We start from the raw sequence: 20171 nt of genomic DNA on the forward strand, positions 1-20171 counted from the left end.
CTTTGCATCACACAATTTTAAAGGTTTTTTCAAAATGTATAATATCCTTTATCCATAATTGTAACATTACACAGAACAACTCCAATATCCAAAAAATGACCCATGTTGCACCTATTTTTCCCAATTCCACCTCTCAGAACCTCTGATGCCAACTGCCTTTAAATGAATGTTATATGTTCTTCCATTACTAGAATAATAAGTCTACTTTAGTCCACAGTTGCATTCCCACCTTATGTTTGTTCATTCCTCAATCTTGAGGAATTTGAGATGGTGATGCCCACTCTGCTTCTGGTTGATTGGGGGCTTAAGTTCCAGAGGACAGATATATGGACTGTCTTCCTTGCAGTTGTAGATGCTCTTTTCTGGTGATGGTCCTTGTCTATAATCATCATTTTGTTAGTTGTCCTGGGTAAGTCTGATGAATTGGATGGTAAGTGTTGGCTGCAACTCTGCTCAGATTCAGGGCTCAATAGATATATGAACAGCTGAGAGATTTAAGTCTCTGGGACACATATTTCATGAGTATAGTGTTAGTCATAGTTTCAAATAAATAGGAGCTTAACAACCATGTGTAGGAAGATTATAAATGAGACCAACTCCTATATATTGCAGGGATAGGTTATCGTACATTCCAGTGTAAGGCCCACTCACAGTGCTCAATTCCTGGGATTGTCTGCCCTGCCTAGCATTTCTAGATGTCTCTTAAACCCCCAGCATCCCTCCAATGCAGCTTTTTATTTATAATAACTCATTATTTTAAAGAATTCATTTGTGATTATTCGGAAGCATTAATATATTTATTTTCCCCTAATCTACTTCCACAATGTTGTGATAAACAAATCTTAATAACACATTTAATAAAGAGAAAGTCAAATCTCCTTTATTTATAATTAATTTAAAAATCATCTTGTTCAGTTATTCTTTAGTAAAACATGGATAAGTTACATTTCCAATTTGCATTGGGTCAATTTCATTAAAAGCAGAAATCTGATTTTTGTTACTGGGGCAAAATTCAGCTAAACCTACAATCTAGGCCTTACAATGTGTATCAGTTTTCTGTGCTGTTTTAAGCAACGACCATTAATTAAAGCTTGAAACTGCATAAACATTAACTTTCAGTTCTTGTGGTCAAATTTCCTAAGTGGTTCGAATTGATCTACTCTCAATGTGCAGTGTGTTGGAAGAGATGTAATTTGTTGTGGAGGCATGGAAGAAATGCCTGTTTTGTTCTGCATTTTCTGGATTCTAAAGAATACCTTAGTCCAAAGTCCATTTCCATTTCCTAAGCCAGTAAATGACAGTCAAGTCTTCCTCACATCACATCTCTTTAACACACACTTTCTTCCATTCCCCCTGTTCATTTAAAAGATATTGTGATTAATTGCTTAATATTTATTTTTGTGAAATTTCCTGTACAGCATTTTGTAGGATTACTACAGGTTAATGTGAGTTGAGGAAGACAGTCTTTCTCAAACAATATTACATACATTTTATTCTATTACAGATCTAAATGTTTTATGTAATGGAGTTAAAGCAACAAACTGCCATAGAATTTATAATATTACATATCATAAAACATGCTTTATTGGGCCCATGTTTTATGCAATTTTAAAAAGAAAACCTTCTTTTTAAGGATCTTATTTTCCACTACTAAAATGTGCATTTTTTTCAAATGTTTATCATTGCTATTTATTTTTACTTTTGTTTCTGAACTTTCAGTACTTGCTCATTTTCATTGAATGCTTAATTATATGTCTGTCATGTACATACTAATTTTTACTGTGTATTTACTTCTGGAAAAAGCAAATAACTGAAGATTGTCTTTATTTGCTTGAAAAAAAATAAAATAAAATAAATTGTGATTATATTGGACCCATCCTGAAAATCCAGGAACATCTCCTTACCTTAGGTTCACTTGAATGGCAAATTTAATTCCATCTGCTGTCTTTATTTTCATGTGCCATTTAATTTAATTTATTCCAAGGTTACAGGGATTAGGATGTATACATTTTGGAAGCTCTTATTCTACTACAATATCATGTGCCTCAATTTTGTTTAAAGAAATTTAACGTGAAGTCTTAGGTGGAGCATATGTAGAAACATGTAATTTCCTTATTAAAAATTGTTCAAGGTGAGGAGATTCTGAGTCCTACAAGTGGGGTTTCTCACTGGGCCTGGTTCCTTCACAGTCATTTTCTGTTCATACATACCTGATTGGAGACAGGAACCAAGCAGGCCTGCATTGAAGGTTGAAGTTGAGCAAAGTTCAGAAATCTTTGTAGAGTGGTCCCTAGGCACCACTAACAACACATTCCAAAGCTATTTTGTAATAAAATATGGTGATAGTTCTACAATAGATACTTCTCAAATAGGAATTTCTACAGACTATATTGGAGGATGTCTTTAAGTTGTACACCTTCAGGGTGATGATGAGGACAGCATAAAAGATTGTGAAGAAACAAATATCTCAAGAGAAAGTTTTAGAGAATAAGGTATATATCTTCCAAGTGCAAATGGTGCAGGAAGAAAGAAAATTGTCATACCTCAAGCAATAAGTTTGCAAAAGATGCCAAAGAATGTTCTTAAGAATGTGTAGGTTCCTTAGCTTTATAACTTCTGAAGCGCATGAAAAATGACATCAGAGAAATGGAAGGCAATCATTGGGGAGGTTTTCCCTTTGCCATATCTAAGTTAATTTTTTAAACATATATATTTTTATTTTTAAAGATACCTAGATTACATAAATATTACTTTAAAAATATAGGGATTCCCATATGCCCTGCCCCCATACCTCCCACATATTCCCACATGAATATCTCTCATTAGTGTCATACATTGATTGCAATTGATAAATGAATTTTGGGGCATAGCCACAGAACATGGATTATAGTTTAGATTGTAGTTTACACTTTCTCTCAACAATTCCGTATGTATGGGAAGATATATAATGGCCTAATCTGTTGATGCAATGCCGTTCATGATTCCCAACTCCTGAAAATGCTCCTGCTTATCCATTTCCTTGCTCTCAGAGCTTCCCGTGGTCACTGTCGCTGTATCAAAGTTGCAATTTATTCCATCAGTAGAATCACAATAAGTCTGTACTAGAATACCAGAAAGTCCACTCTCATCCATAGTTCATTCCACAGTTCTTAGGTTTCGGGGAAGATGATGTTCATTCCCCCTCTAATGGAGAGGGGCTCCAATCCCATAGAGCTGGTTAATGAGACTCTCTTGCTTGCAGTTGTTGGCTCTCCATTTTCCTTGATATGGTGGTTGTCCATCCTTACCTCCTTGTTAGTATTCTTGGGTGTGTCCAATGAACTGGAGAGCAGGTTTTGCATCTCCACTGAGGTTCAGAACACAGCTGGCACATAGACAGCCCAAAGACCCAAGTCCCCTTGATCTACACCCACCAAACCCAGCAACAACCATAGTTTCAAATAGAAGGGAAAGATGAACCATGTGTAGGGAAGCTATAACTGAAACTAACTCTGTCACGGTCAGACTCAGGAGCACAAACACCAAAGTAGAGTCGACTGGCAAGGCAACAAACTCTGGAGCTACCTGCCCTGGCCATAGGACAAGAGTGACTCCAAAGCACTCAGGAGCCTCACTATTTGGGGTAGTGTCTACTTTGGCACTCTATGAGATTTGCTGAGATCTGAATAAGTGTTACTCTGGGATGTCCTCCTGATTCATTTTGAACTTTCTTAGCCATGTAAACTCATCTGTCTTTACTCCCATACACATTTATTTGAGGTCTTTTCCAGTTGCATGGCAAGTTGGGGTTTGGTAGGAATCCCTCAGTGACAAGGATGCTTATCCCTGGGAGTCACATACCAAACTGGAGGAAATCAATGCATTTATATGCTGTGTTTGACTTAAAGACCACATTTAAGCAACAAGGAGGCTCTCAGGAGGTAACTATTAAGCCCCCTAGACCAATAGACTAAGTTTCAATTTCAAGAGAAAAGGCTCATCATTATAGTCATCAATATCAAGGTTCCATCAATGGACAATCACCCTTCAATAGTCACTCTCCCTGTACTTGGGGGATTGTTGCTGTTTCATTGGAGAACGTGGCAGAGCTCTCCTGGATGGGAATTCAATATCCTTTTGGTCATTGAGTGAATTTCCACCCACGGAGACAATGCTCTGTGAACATTTGAACTTATTTATATACCTTATATATAATGCCAGGTGAACTTCCTTCCATTTATACCCAATCCTTGACACCCCACACCAATTTTCCTCCCCTGCTCCAATTGTAACCCTTATGTGATCCAAAGCTTCTTAAAAAATGAAGCAAATAATAGAGCCAAATACAACGAATAGGAAAATGAAACAATAATGATAGACATAAATATAAGTAATAATATACATAATTTTTAAATCTTAAAAACATAAAATAATATATACTTTTAAAAATGAAAAATATTTATTTTTTTTTTTACATTTTGCCTTTCATCACTGAAATATCTGTTGTCCTGTACGTACAGTGACATTTTCTTCCATTTGTTCCTCCACATTTTAATTATTTTCATTTGTTTCAAGGAAGTTTTAGGTCACAGTAATGTCACATACAGAACACAGGGGACTCCCATATACTGAACAACCTCCCTCTTTTCCCCATTTGCATATTAATACCTTTTCATAGGTGGATGGTACATTTGTTACAACTGATATACAAATAGTGAAACATAGCTACTAACATGGGTAATGATTTATATTATGGTTTACATTTTAGACTGTATGCTTTTATAAATTTTGATGATATTTCACATGACCAGTGTCCATCATTGCAAGATCTTGTAGAACACTTCCATTGCCCCCTTAATACTGCCTGTTCCATTTACTCAATTCCTCCCTTTTCCCCTTGCCGTGGGGCTCATGGAGACCACCAGGCTTCACTTCCTGGATGACAAGAATCAATTATTTACAACAACACTTAGATCTTGACATACTAATTTGTCCCCCTATTAGGCACTGCCCATGCTCTTTAGAAAATCCTACCCCTCTGTTTGAGAACATAGTGGTCCTCCCCAGAAGGGGAACGCAACACCTTTCTGCTCATTATGTGGGTCTCCACCCACTGATATAACACATAGTGAAAAAGTGATTATTTACACACTCCCTAGAAGCCTGCCCCAGGGGAGTCCTCTCCCAAATACCTCCTTTCAGCAGTCTAAACAAGGAATCTTTCCTTGTCATATTTCCATAAGAGCATTCCCAACTTTGTAATTTCAAACACATTACCACCAATTCTGTGTTCATATGGTCCCTCCACAAAAGCTATCCCCAATGGCATGGAGAATCCAACCCACCCTCCTTATTCGAACCCCTTCTGTAAAACGTTCACTATACCACCCAATAGCATTACTACACTCCTGTCATATGCCTTCACAGCCCAGCTACACACTTACACTTTATCTGAGATTTTGTCCATATGGAAAATGGCTCACAAACTTCTTCCCATCAATGGCATCAAAATTAAAATATTCAGGAAATCTGATAGCACAATAATTACTTTGGCTTATAAAATACAATTGCCCAGAGGAAGAGAGGATAGGAATATGAAAACTGTGAATTGTCAACAGAAAGTGACTTGTCCTTTTAGGGTCTTATACTTTAGCTTGTTTGATTTTTTTTTTTTAATTTGGAAGGGGGCACTGTATCTGATAGAGACCAAACATTCCTTGTTTGGGGAGCATCTGTCTAGAAGTAGAGTTAAACTCAAAACAACTCCTGGACTCTTTGTGGGTTAATATTTTTACTGCCATGTTTGCCTGGGTTAAATACTATGTGATGCCTAAGGGAGTGCCCACACTTAAGACAGGCAGGGTTTGAACCTTATCTCTACCCCTTAACTACTTCTGTGACTTTTGAGCTAGTTAAATAGTTCCTGTAATCCCTTCCTTCCTCTTCTGGCACAAATGAAAAATGACATTAATCACATCAAAGTTTCAGAAAATTAAGTGAGATAATATTTATAAAAAGCTTAAAAAGTGTTAATGATACGATGTGTTGTCATTTTTAGTCAATGATTTTGAAGTTCTTTCCAGGTAAAAGGCCTTCACTAATTTAATAAATTTGTTTTCTTCAGGTACAGACTCCACTGTATATTTACCGGTCAACTGATCTATTTGTCCCTCCATTCAACAAATCTCATCATGAACAACATACCAAGATCTTTAATAGACATTGCAATGACAAATATGGATGATACATAGGCTCAAAATAAGGAAATACATATTAAGATGAGTAAATACAGTAAATTAGATGTGACTCAAGGAAAGTGAAAGATGAGTAGAGGGAAATTCTTTGTATTGAGTTCATTCTTTTTTTATAAAGATTTATTTATTTTATTTCTCTCCCCTTCCCCCCCGCCCCATTGTCTGTTCTCTGTGTCTATTTGCTGTGTGTTCTTCTTTGTCCATTTCTGTTATTGTCAGCGGCAGGGGAATCTGTGTTTCTTTTCGTTGCAACATCTTGTTGTGTCAGCTCTCCGTGTGTGTGGTGCCATTCCTGGGAAGACTGAACTTTCTTTGCAGTGGGAGGCATTCCTTACGGGGTGTACTCTTTGTGGGTGGGGCTCCCCTAGGTGGGGACACCCCTGCGTGAGAGGGCACTCCTTGTTTGCATCAGCACTGCACATGGGCCAGCTCCACATGGGGCGAGGAGGCCTGGGGTTTAAACTGCAGACCTCCCATGTGGTAGATGGGCACCCTAACCCCTGGGCCAAGTCTGCTTCCCTGACTTCACTCTTACAAACTCATCTGCCTGCTTGTAAATGAGTTTCCAGGGCAAAATTTTCAAAATCAACAGATATCCCATCAATTCAGAGGAAGAATATAAAATGCAAATGAGGAAATTTATTTATAAATAGTTGAATGTAATTAAAAGGTAAATTTTAGTTTGTATATAATTTACTAGAATAAAAACTTAAACAACAACCATAGGACTGTCCAACTCAAACATGGACCCTAATGGACTATAAGTAATAATGCTGTTATAATTCATCATTTGTAACAAATGTATCACACTAATGCAAGGTGTTAATAACTGAACCTGAATATGGGAACACTTTCTTTCTACATGATTTCCTACAAACCTAAAAATTCTCTAATTAAAAAAAGAGTGAAAAGGCAAACTATGTAATGGAAAAAAATGTGGAAACCATATAAATGATGAGTTTTATATCCAGATTAGACACAGAACTCTTACAACTCAACAAAAAAGAAAATAAAATTTCAAAGTGGATAAAGGACTGAAGTAAATATTTCTCCTAAGAAGACAAATGACCAATAAGTACAGGAAAAGATGCTCAACATCAATAGGCATTAGGGATGTGGTACTGATATATACTAGAAATTAGGTGAACCTTGGACCCATTATGCTAAGTGAAGGAAGCTATGTACAAAGGGTCAAATATTATAAGATTCTACTTATAAGACATATTCAAAAAATGACAAATCCATGGAAACAAAGTGCAGAGGGTGGTTGTCAGGGTCTGGCAAGAGATGGGAATGGGGTTTCAATGTTTAATGTGTCTGATGAAAAAGTTTTGGAACTAGATAGTGGTGGAGGTTGCACGATAATGTGAGTGTGTTAATGTTACTAATTTCTTCAGTTTAAAATTGTTACTTTATGTTATATGAATTTTACATCAATAAAACTGCTTGAAATTAAAAAAAGAAATGAAGATCCTTTTTTTTCCACAAATCAATTGTATGCTCCTACATTGATAATCCTTGAAGACGTCAGGCTAGGTGAAAAAATGAATACACAAAAGTGCAATGCTCTATGATCCTGTTCATGTGAAATACGTAGAGGAGCCAAAGTCATAGAGAAAGAAAGAGATTACATTTTACCAAGAAACTGAGACACAGGAGTGTAAAATTATTGCTTAAAAGTTTTAGATTTGCACCACTGCCCGCCCACGTGCTAGCTGCTTCTGCACCTCTCCAAGAGGAACTGGGGAGGAGGTGGCCCACACAGCTCCCCACACAGGAAGTCCTAGCCAGGCAAGTGCTGGGCAGAGGCAGTGGGAACCCAGCCAAAAGCAAGGGCGGGAGTCCCAGGAGCAGAGGCAGAGGCTCTGGCATCAGGGTATCTGGAAGGGATCTGCTACTCAAGAGTGGGGATTTTCTTCACCAAGATTTGGAGACTTTTCAATCACCAGAGCACAAAGTTTTAAATGTTGGGCTGGGTGGTGCATGGAAAACTACCGTCCTTTACCAGTTTTCTATGAATGAAGTTATGCATATATCCCCTACAATAGGAAGTGAAAGTGATAGTGGTTAATAATTGACATAGATGTGCAATGGACACAACTAATCCAATGTCCACAGAGAAAATGTGGCATTGGTGTGGGAAGGGTGGCCATGGTGGCTGCTGGGTGTGGGGAATGGGAGGAAGAGATGAGATGGGGAGGCATATTCGGGACTTGGAGTTGTCCTGGGTGGTGCTTCACGGACAATTACGGGACATTGTAGATCCCCCAGGGCCCACTGGATGGAATGTGGGAGAGTGTGGGCTATGATGTGGACCATTGACTATGGGGTGCAGCGATGCCCAGAGATGTACTTACCAGGTGCAATGGATGTGTCATGATGATGGGAGAGAGTGTTGCTGTGGGGGTGTGGGGGGTGGGGGCGGTGGGGTTGAATGGGACCTCATATTTTTTGAATGTAATATTTTTTTTAAAAAATGAATTAAAAATAATAATAATAATAATAATAATATACGTTTTCTATAAAGTGGGCTATTGGTGGCCAAGAATCTCTTTGGAAAATTTACTATACTTACACAGAGTTTGTAATAGTTGTCATGGACAGGATAGACAGAGAAAGGATTTCTGTGGCTAGAGAAAAACTCTATAAAATGTTAGTGCATGAGGGCCTAAGAAAGCTGGTTTGATGAATTTTGCTGATAAACAAGATATTAAAGCATGTATGACTGTAGCAGAAATCTCCCAGTTTATGAAGCTGTTATTAAACATAACTGGTGACATTTCCAGGCACACTGAGCTCTCACCAGTGAGGAATTGTTCCGAGGACTTGAATGGATGATGTCCCAATTTAAGATTAGATGATAATCTAAGTTTAGTGTTAATACTCCAAAATGGGTTAATCAATTGTAACAAAGTTACCACACTAATGAAGGATGTTTTTAACGTGGGAAAAGGTGGGAGGGGTGGGGACTGATTCATATGGTAATCTCTTATATAGTTTATGCAATACTTACGTAATCTTTCTTTTTTAAAAAGCGTATTTTAATAAAAAAGATGAAGAAAGAAATCAAGAAAGCAAAAAAGCAGAAAAAAGCTTGACATTGCTTTATTTATTTATTTTTTCTGGTCAAATTACAGGGAAACATAAGGCAACCAAATGGAACATATATCAGATTCTTGACTTAAGTATTACTAACGGGTGAAAATGCACAGCAAATATCAGGTCACTCCTTAGATTGGTCCATATGCCATCTATATTACTGAATAAATTGTTGAGCCAACAATCGGTCATTAATTGTGATTTAAACTATAAGGTGATTTTTCCAACATTAATTGAAATCTATTGTGTGAAACATTTCTGTTCAGAGAAGTAACAGAATTATATGTGAACTTTAAAAGTGAATTTGACATGAAAAGAGCACATTTTCCACACAACAGCCATAATTTTAGGAAATAGAATAGTTTGAGATTTTAAAATTTCCATTAGTTGTCTTCTGTCTTCTACCACATGAATAGAAGATGAAAATGATTTTAATGCTTTTAATAATTTTGCTAAAGAAATTGATCAATATAATATATCTTTACTAATAATTAACTTGGGCCATCATGCATATTATTCACTTATAGTATATTTTCTCGATATCTGAAAGTTAAAGATATTTTGTCATAAGTCTACATAAATGTATTATAAATATGTTAAAGTATATTCCTCATTCTTTTATTTGCGTGTCTTTTTGACCTTAAGATCTAAAAGCTAATTCCAAAGAGCAAGTTTAGAAGATTCAAGAAAAAAAAAAAAGCTACTTAAATACCATCTTTTTTTATTTCTCTAAGATTTTTAGTGAGAAATAAAGGAATATAGGTTAAGATTGGCACAATTTTGGAAGTTCATTTCAATAAAATATAACATATCATATAATCGATGTTTCAGATTTTCTGTTTAGATGATGTAAACTTTAGGTAATATATGTTGATGAAATATCGTGAATGCCTTTTTTACTAGTAAACTGCAAATATTTGAATTGTAATCAAGTTTCTACAGTAAAAATTTACAATACATAAATAATTAGTTTTCATTTTAGTCTTCATGAAGAGAATTATATTGGATCTGTTAACTAAATTAATTGAGCATTCATTAAGGTTATGGGGGAAATTCTTTCAGATGTTCACAATAAGTTATATTTTACATAAAAATCTCAGAACATATTTCTTATAATCAACAATCATTTTATAGATGAGGAACTAAATTACAGGTCATACATTGTGTTATAAACGTAATATTCCTAATTGCTTTAGAAGAACATTATCAACTAAAGAGTTTTATTATCCATGATTTTAAGTTAAATGAAAAGAGAACTTCACTTTTTTTAAGAGAATGGCAAAATTCTGATAGTAACCCCTAGGTTGACTGTATCCAAACCCCATATCAATGTGTTCAAATTCACAAGAGTGTGTGAACATGTCTCCCTCAGTGTTAATTTTAGAGTAAATTTTAAGTCAATGGATGGGGTAAGTTGCTACCAGGTAAGAAACAGAGAAGACAAGAGAGTGTTTAGAGGAGAATAAATGAAGTTGGATTCCCCTGACTCATAACCTGTTGCGTGGAGAACTGAGAAGCAAGTAGTAAAACTTTCTGCCCTGACCTTGTCCCACAGGGAAATGATTGTTCAGAGATTGGAGAAACAAGGTGCCTAATGAGCAGATATAGAGAAGCTATAAGTTTCTTCTCTGCTGCACTCAGCTATCTTGTATCCCAGGCTGGACAGCACGTGGATACTTCCTTTGGGGTTCTAAGTCAAGTTTAGGAACAGATGCCTGACCTTTCCCGCTGTCCTGTGTGGGGATTGAGCTTCGTTTTCATCACCAACCACCCAGGCAGCAATTTTGACTTCTGCTGAGAGACCAGCTTACAGAGTCCATCCAGGTGAGTAGGAGAGCTCAGCAAACCCTACAGGAAAGAGTCAGGGTGAAAGGAAGTCAAAAGCTTGGATTTGAGTTCATCTGGGAACAAATCCAGCCTAGCACAGTGCTCAGAGATTCTTGCAATTATTTTCCAGCTTGCTTAGTTAATGATTTTTAAAAAATGTTTATGTTAAAGAAGAGGTTTGTCCATTTGAGTCAGTAATGCAGGGCTCTTTGTGGATAAGTAAGAGATGAGAATGAAATCCCATTTAGAAGAGAGAAGAAAGACGGATTAAGCAGTTACAAGAAATGGTAAATGTCTAGCCAAGGAGATTTATGGTTAAGTGGCAATAGGAAAGTGGGATAAAAGCAGAGGCAGAATTTGCAATGAACTGAGGCAGTGTTTTGGCGTTTTATTTTTTTATTTTTTTATTTTTAAGATGAGGTACATTTAAGCAAGTGCCTTTATTTATGAGAAATATCCAATCCAAAGGTGGTAGATAATTCCTTTCAACAGCATTTCATGAGACATGTCCCCTCTCATTGGATAGTCACATAAAAAGAAAGTTTTTATTTAATATACTACAACTTCTAATTGGCAATATATATTTTTAAAAGATAAGATCTTTAATGCAAAATTGTTTAAAAATCACACAGCAGCACTTCTTTCGAGGCATTGTGAAACACTCCTCGGGACAAGGGATCAACTCACTAGAACAGTTTATTTCATAAAATATCATTTTTAAGAGTGTGGACTCCTGCCCACTCAGGGACCTGGACAATTATGATTCTGACCAAGCCAAATTTGTGATGGGGCCTGCATACTTACTCTGGCATTGGGGATAAGGGTGCATTTACAGGTTTAAGAGACTTTGGTGTTCTGGGCACAGCCTTGCACCAGCAGGGTTACCTGAGATCGAATATTCTATTAACTGTCTCCTATAAAGCAGAGTCTGGACACAATCCCACAAAACTGCCACCAGGACTAGTCTGATTGCTTTTGATAAGATAGCTTTGTAACTAAATTAATGAAGTGTGAGAGGTTCACTGTATGGATAATGGACTTCCTGTGTTAAAAGTTTTGGCAGGAAGAAGTCCAACGTGTTCTTAAACCTTCAATAAATTAACCTCTCTTCACAGTCCTCTTATTCATTTTCCTGATACACTGGCTTCCTTGTTCACCCTGAGCATTTAAAAAAAGTTATTTATAAGAATGTTAGTCCTGGATATTCTCTGCGGGGCACAGACTTCCTTTTATGTCCCCATGGCTCCCGCCTTCTCTTATTTGAGTTGCTTCTTCAAATTACACCTTGTGTATTGGAATTTCTTGAACAACAAATGAAAAACAGCAACCTCACTTCCTTCTGTTTTTACCTGCTTTCTTTTTCTTGAAATAACTATAAAGAGCTGCTTTATAATAAGATTACACTTTCATTTGCATATATTTTTTACTTTCAGAATGTTGGGACATTTATGTTACAGCATTGCAGACTCATAGCATCAACTATACTTGCTCTTAGTCACAACTTAGTTGTGACTTTATATAGTGTGTGTATATATATGTGTGTGTATATATATATATACACACACATAACATAAATGAATGAAATTCTCATAAAATCCAAAGAGTTTATGAATCCTTAGTGAAGGGATAAATTTTGGGGATGGAATTCCTAATCTGAGGTGGTACTAGAAATACCCTAAAGGCATGAGATCCATACAAATAATACAGTGATCAAATTTTCACTGAAATAGACAGTTCATAGCATTTCTATTTTGATACTGCTGCTTGTTTATGTGAAAACTACCCAAGATCCATTCTATTTCTTGTTAGTCACATTTGCTACATGGGACCTGGAAATGAAACACAGATCTCAGAATTTTGTCTCCTGGGATTTTCAGAGAATCCAGAAGTGCAGCCCTTCCTCTTTGGGCTGTTCCTGTCCATGTACCTGGTCACCATCTTTGGGAACCTGCTCATCATCCTGGCCACCATCTCAGACTCCCACCTCCACACACCCATGTACTTCTTCCTTTCCAACCTCTCCTTTTGTGACATCTGTTTATCCTCCACCACTGTCCCAAAGATGCTGGTGAACATCCAGACTCAGAGCAGAGTCATAACCTATGCAGGCTGCATCACCCAGATGTACTTTTTCTTGCTCGTTGCAGGGTTGGATGACTTCCACCTAGCGGTGATGGCCTATGACCGCTTCGTGGCCATCTGTCACCCCCTGCATTATACAGTCATCATGAACCCCCAGATCTGTGTCTTGCTTGTTCTAGGGTGCTGGACCTTGAGTCTTACACAATCCTGTTTGCAGGGGCTAATGGTGCTACGGCTGTCCTTTTGTACACATGTGGAATTCCACACTTTTTCTGTGATATTCGTCAGATGGTCCAGCTTGCCTGTTCTGACACTTTCCTCAATTACTTAGTGACATATTTTGTAGCAGTAGCCCTGGGTGGGGGTCCCCTAGTTGGTGTCCTTTTTTCTTACTATAAGATCGTTTCCTCCATACGTGCAATCTCATCAGCTCAGGGGAAGTATAAAGCATTTTCTACTTGTGCATCTCATCTCTTGGTTGTCTCCTTATTTTATTGTACGAGCATAGGAGTTTACCTCAGTCCTGCTTCTTCACGCGACACACATTCAGGTGCAGCAGCTGCAGTGATGTACGCTGTGGTCACACCTATGCTGAACCCCTACATCTACAGTCTGAGGAATAAAGACATAAAGCAGGCTCTGAAAAAAATGCTTTGAAAGGAAAGACTGCAAAGTGTCATTGGTCCTGTGGCAGACGTAAATTTGGTTTTAGCAGCTTTTATACCCTCAGTGTCAGAAATTTGCTTTCTTTACTCAGATCAAGGAAGTTGACCTGCCTAGGAACAAGATGATCTCAAATATAATGAAATAAAAATTGTAATCATATATTGTGTTTTTAGAGCAACATTTTTATATTTGGAGATTAAAATTTGCTCCTTAAATTATGAAAGGCTCATCTCCATGTTTAAGAACTTTATTTAATGGAGTCCAGGTGTGGGTTGCCTTTTGCACATTATTTTATTGTATCACATTTCTGTTTTCATTTGAATAGTTCCAGAGTTGTTTATAAATTCAACTCTTTGTTGTCTTGTCAACAGATTATCTGCCCTTTTTCAAAATTATATCATAAATTTTAAAAGTAGGTAATTTAAAATCCAGCTATTTCCATGACCATCCATTTCTTTCTTTTTGTTCAGTGCTCTCTTCTATATATTGTTGAAATTTGACTATATGCAAGAGGTTGAAAATCTGAATAATAATATCTTTTCAAGGGAACATTCTGATTCAGAGCCATGAGATATTACTGTACAGATATCCACATCCTTGCAAACACCACAGATTACCAGGAAGCTAACATTAATGATAGTGTCATTTCAATACAGGTGTCTGCAAATCAAATGAATCACATGATGGTCACAATTGTTGTCTGCAAACAGTTGAAGTAATACTGAAAATATGCTTCAGCCAACCATTCTAAAGGATCCATTTCCATTCCCATTCAATATTATATCAGCCAGCTGATATAATTTATGTTGATGCATAGTAAGCCATCACATAAGTAAATGGTTTAGTAAGATGCTTTTAATATTGCATGAGTTTCAATGGTTTGGAGTTATTTGATCTCGGCAGGGCCCTCCAGAATGTGTGATCAGCTTTGGGAAGGCTCTACAGATCTTGTCTGGGATCCCTTATATATTGGAGCCTTAACCAGCCTTAGGGAGGTCCAACTGACTTTGACTGAATCTACTGGTCTTTGACCCAAATGCCCTTTCATCCTCTAGCAGGAATTGTTCATATGAATGAATCAGGGTCCAAGTTGAGCAGCAGAAACACTCCAAGGCCTCTTGTGGCACCAGCATTTCAATCACACACTCTTGGACTATAGAAAATGAATGTTTTAAGTACTTCTTAGAATCAATGGTGGCAGGAAAGACATAGAGTAACACTGAAAGGACAGGGATTCTGAGAAACATGACATTTTAAATTTTAAGTTATTATGATGGAAACCTCAGGATGTTTGGCTTAATAATAAGAATATTTTCGCCTTAGCTTTGGAAGACAGAAGACCAAAATCCAGTTAAATGCAGAATATATTTCCTCCCAAAGCCTGTACCATTCTGTTGCCGGCTTACACAGTCTTTAGGTCTGCCTGGCTTGCATTTCTGTCTGTGTCACATTATGATCTGCCTCATCTCTGACTTGTTGCTTCTGACTTCAACTGACCCTCTCTGTATTATGTTTGTTTATAAAGAGCCAAGAAGTATGTATTAAAGTCCACCTTGATTTAACTTGGCCTCATGCACATAGAATTTGTAGAGAACATATTCTTAAATGAGTGCCTACATGAATTAATTGCAAGATCTTATAGGGCCCTGTCTACAAATAATATCACAGAAGGAGGCTTGCATGTCAGGATTTAACTTATCTTTTCTGGGTATATGAGTGATTCCCCCAAAGGTGAAGAATCTGTGTTATCTCTACATTTCCTCTATGGGTTTGTAGACCAACCATGCTGAAGTGCATATAGCATACACCACTTTATCTGTCCATTTTACTGTTGAAGGGAATTTGGTGACTTTCCTTTGGGGACTACCACCATCATGTTTCTTTAAAATCCTGGTGCATGTCTTAGTGATTGTGTGCATATGATGGGAAAGAGAGGGGAAGCTGACAATTGCTGGCAATACAAAGACAAACACTGGAGAGAGAGAAAGTTTTAGTTGTGAGAAAGAGAACCTTTGGTATTGAATTTCTGAACAAGAAAAAGAGTAGATTGAGAATGGAAGGCAGTGAATGCAGCATCCCGACCCACATCTGGAGACTGACACTGTACAGGACTCTTTGTAAATGGCCATTTCTTCTCTCTTGTGGAAAGCACTACTCACCCCCACTTCATCTCATTCTGTATCTCTAGGTTTCTCAATACTTCTTGCATTACTCCCCCGAAGGAATATTTTTAGATTTTCCCCATGATAAGCCTCCTTTCCTTCAATAAAGCAAAAATAGCCAGGGTATTTTTTATGTCTAACTTTTCTGATCACTTAGAATATCACAGACTTTTATCATACTTAATTGCTTTTTTCACCTACCCAAAATGGCTTTTTCTATCTATCTTCAATTCTCTGAATAGTTTTACCTTTACTCACTCCTGGCTTACTCCACTCAATCGCAAATTTTACTGTCCAAGGCATCACCTTGAGATGCTGCTAAAATGTAAATCCTGATTGAGTAGGTCTGGGCTCAGGTGCTAGAGTATGAATTTTTAGGATGCTGCCAGGTGAGCGTGAAGCAGTTAGAACATGGACCACTCTTGGAATAGCGAGCCTCAAGGGCGGTGGGCTTGGTTATCACTGCATCATCTACCTAATGTGGGAGTTATTCATGATGTTGATGTACACATCATTGGGGTGCAAACACAAATCAGGGGTGTTTAGCTTGGTGTCTATCACTGACATCAGATTTTGCAGAAAACAGGAACTCCAATCATGTGATTTACCACGTTAATGATGATAGGCCTAGTGGACCATGGCCCCTGCAATGCTCAGGTAAATGAAGGTCCTGGTTCTGGCAAAGATAGTGCTTTTTCTTTTCACTGAGATTTTTTATTAACTTAGTCATAAGGTTTTCAGCCTGGTTCTGGGAATGATTGAGGACAGGAGATGGTAGATCCTTCCTTTCAGGAAATCAGAATATGCTACAGAGTGGAGTTCACATTTGAACTTCAAATACAGTACAGAGACTAAGGAATTGGAATCATGGGAGAGCATTGTTTCTTAGGCCCATTCACTTGGCAGGATGTAGCCCTGCCCTAAATGGGAGGGTTTGAGAGATGGCAGTCACTGGGGATTCCATGGTTAACAGGAGGTGATGTTGAAGTGGCTTCATGTAGAACGCAGCTTCCTTTGTAGATGAACGTAAGTATGATAACTCCTAAGGCCTCACTAATGCAAAAATTTTGATTGTGTGTTTCTTCATTGGATTCCTTTATGGAATGATTTTGGATTTTTCACTATTTTCATTGCTTTCCTCTAGATATCTTCTGATTTGCAAAAACATTATTTGTGTGCAGGAGTCATCTAGTGCAAAATGGAATACAATTGACCTGATCATTACAAAGCACACATGAAATATAACCTTTTCAAAACACATCAACTTTTTCATTTTGCAAATATTCTGTAATCTCTCATGGATAGTGTATCTACTTAGGGTTCACATTGAGCTGGAAGTCATAGGGTGCTAAAATGAAGGTTTTTTTAACAGTAACTAAAGCAAACCATATATATATATATATATATATATATGTGGCATATATATATGTATGTCACAGGGTTAAGTTTAGGGAGTCCAGGCTAGTACAGCAGCTCTGTGGACCATTGACCATGAGGTGCAGCAGTGCTCAGAGATGCATTCACCAAATGCAATGAATGTCTCATGATGATGGAGGAGGTTGTTATGGGGGGAGGAGTGGGGTAACGGGGGTGAGGGGTATATGGAGACCTCATATATTTTTGAATATGACATTAAAAAATAAACAAACACACAAAAAATTACATTCCACGCCTGCTTCCTCAATGTGTGATTTTCAATCTCATGGTGAGAGTGTAGCAGCTGTAATTCTAGACAGTGAATCCATATTCCAGGATGGAAGAGCAGGAGAAGAGTCAAGAGTAGAAGAAGCAAAAAGGGAGTGCATCACATGTGTTCTAAATTCCTTTTTTGGAGGATTATCATACATATGGATATATATTAACAAGTTTAATAAATTTTCTAAGCATAAACATATTTCAGAAAAAGAATTAGAACAAAAATCAGGACATAAAACCCTTCTTCCCTACAAAGCTTATGTTATTCCAATTTCAGGCACAAATAATGCTACCAGGGTAAGCATTACACAAGCTTCTAACAGCTTATATAATTTTGGCCATTTTAAAACTTTTGAAACAAGAATCTCACTATGTGCATTCTTTTATGTAGATTTTGTGCTCAACAGTAGACTCCTATGTTAAATTATTTTTTAAGTTAGGAAAATACATGTTTGCCTTATAGTTCACATAACAGATATTACTTAACACCAATAACTGTAGTTATTTGAAATTGGAAGATGAAAACTCACATAGGACTTCTAAAAGAAAATATAGGTAACTCCAGATAAAAGATATACAAAGGACATACAAAAGGCCAAATTGATGGACACAAGTATAATAAAAACCTGCATGTCAAAAAGAGCAATACCAAATTTATTAACATTTCTCCATTTCTACCCCGTCCTTAAAGAAAATCGTATCTGGGGTCACACAGTCCTCATGGTAGTCCAGGAGAGCAACCATACCATCTGGATTCATGTTTTCACCAATAAAGTACTGATAGTTGTTGAAACAAAAAACATCATGAAGAAAATAAAATTTAAATGAAAAACTAGTGGCTATATTTAGAATATGTCAAGCATTATATTAATACAAATGTAGATATAAAAATAGGTCTGCTAATCCAATGAGGAAAAATAATTCTGAAGAAAAATGATGAAGGGATATAAATCCAACTCCTCTTAGGAAGAATTAATACAAATATCACAAGTGAAAATAGCCCCACATTCACTTTTACTCAAAGAAGGCAAAATGATATATTTAAGGAAATCAAATTCCCTAATTGAGAAAGACACCTTTTTCCTTTGATGTTTAACTATTTCTTTTTTTTAAATTAATTTTATTTTTTTAATTGATTGTTTAAAAATATTACATTAAAAAAATATAAGGTCCCCATTCACCCCCACCGCCCCCACCCCACCACTCCCCCCACAGCAACCAACACTTTCCCCCATCATCATGACACATCCATTGCATTTGGTGAGTACATCTCTGGGCATCGCTGTACCTCATGGTCAATGGTGCACATTATAGCCCATACTCTCCCAAGTTCCATCCAGTGGGCCATGGGAGGATCTACAATGTCTGGTAATTGTCCCTGCAGCACCACCCAGGACAACTCCAAGTCCCGAAAATGCCTCCAAATCTCATCTCTTCCTCCCGTTCCCTGCACCCAGCAGCCACCATGGCCACTTTTTCCACACCAATGCCACATTTTCTCGATAACTAACCACAATAGTTCATGAATAGAATATCAGTAAGTCCACTCTAAACCTTACTGTATTCCTCCATCCTGTGGGCCTTGGATTGGTTGTGTCCATTCCACATCTATGTCAAGAGGGGGCTTAGATTCCACATGGATACTGGATGCAATCCTCCTGCTTTCAGTTGTAGGCACTCTTGGCTCCATGGTGTGGGGGTTGACATTCTTCAACTCCATGTGAGTGGGGTAAGTCCAATAAACCTGTTTCTATTTGAAGTCTTAGAGTCAAATTAATGATGCAAAAGACACTCGCTTTGATTTAGCTGCCCTGGGTTTGACCTTGCCTCTCTCTGCTCACCAAAGCTGTGACATTAAGCTGGCTCCCTTTTTTAGATAATCTCTTATTCCCTCATCTGTAAGTAATGGAAAATTGTATTGGCCAGATAAAAGGTTTTTTGCAAGAAATGACTTAGGCAATGTGTAGAAAATGTTGAACAGTTTTTCCAAAGAGGTAGTATCATGGTTATTATTATTCAATAGAGTTGAACTCTTTTCTACTGGAAAAGCTTTTGTTAATTCAATATGTTCCTATTTCTCTGGTGTAGACTCCAAAACATATTTAATCACCCACCCATCCTTGTTACTTTATTCAACAAATATACACTGAACATAAACCCCATACCAAAAACTATTAGGTATTGTGATGCAAAGTTTGTAGGATATAGTCTGACAGTCTAGGAACCCATAATGGGATAAATGGGAAAACTTACTAAATTTGATATGATTGAAAATAAATAGTATATAATGAAATCTTGTGGCTGATTTCATTTACAAAACCCTGTAAAACATGACTGTAAATTAATTTCCATGGGAGCATTTCAAAAATAAGCATAGATAAAATCACCTCTGATGACATAAATGTGT

General features: G+C 37.2%; 1 protein-coding gene across 1 annotated transcript; it reads left to right on the plus strand.

Moving 5' to 3' along the window:
* The first annotated feature begins 12981 nt into the window (after positions 1-12981).
* On the plus strand, positions 12982-13898 carry LOC101445560 (olfactory receptor 7A5-like). Its single transcript, XM_004453786.2, is given in 2 exon segments — positions 12982-13498; positions 13501-13898. Coding segments are annotated over 2 exon segments (915 nt in total).
* The last annotated feature ends 6273 nt before the right edge of the window (positions 13899-20171 follow it).

The sequence above is a fragment of the Dasypus novemcinctus genome, chromosome 30 (assembly GCF_030445035.2).
Source record: "Dasypus novemcinctus isolate mDasNov1 chromosome 30, mDasNov1.1.hap2, whole genome shotgun sequence".
NCBI lineage: Eukaryota > Metazoa > Chordata > Mammalia > Cingulata > Dasypodidae > Dasypus > Dasypus novemcinctus.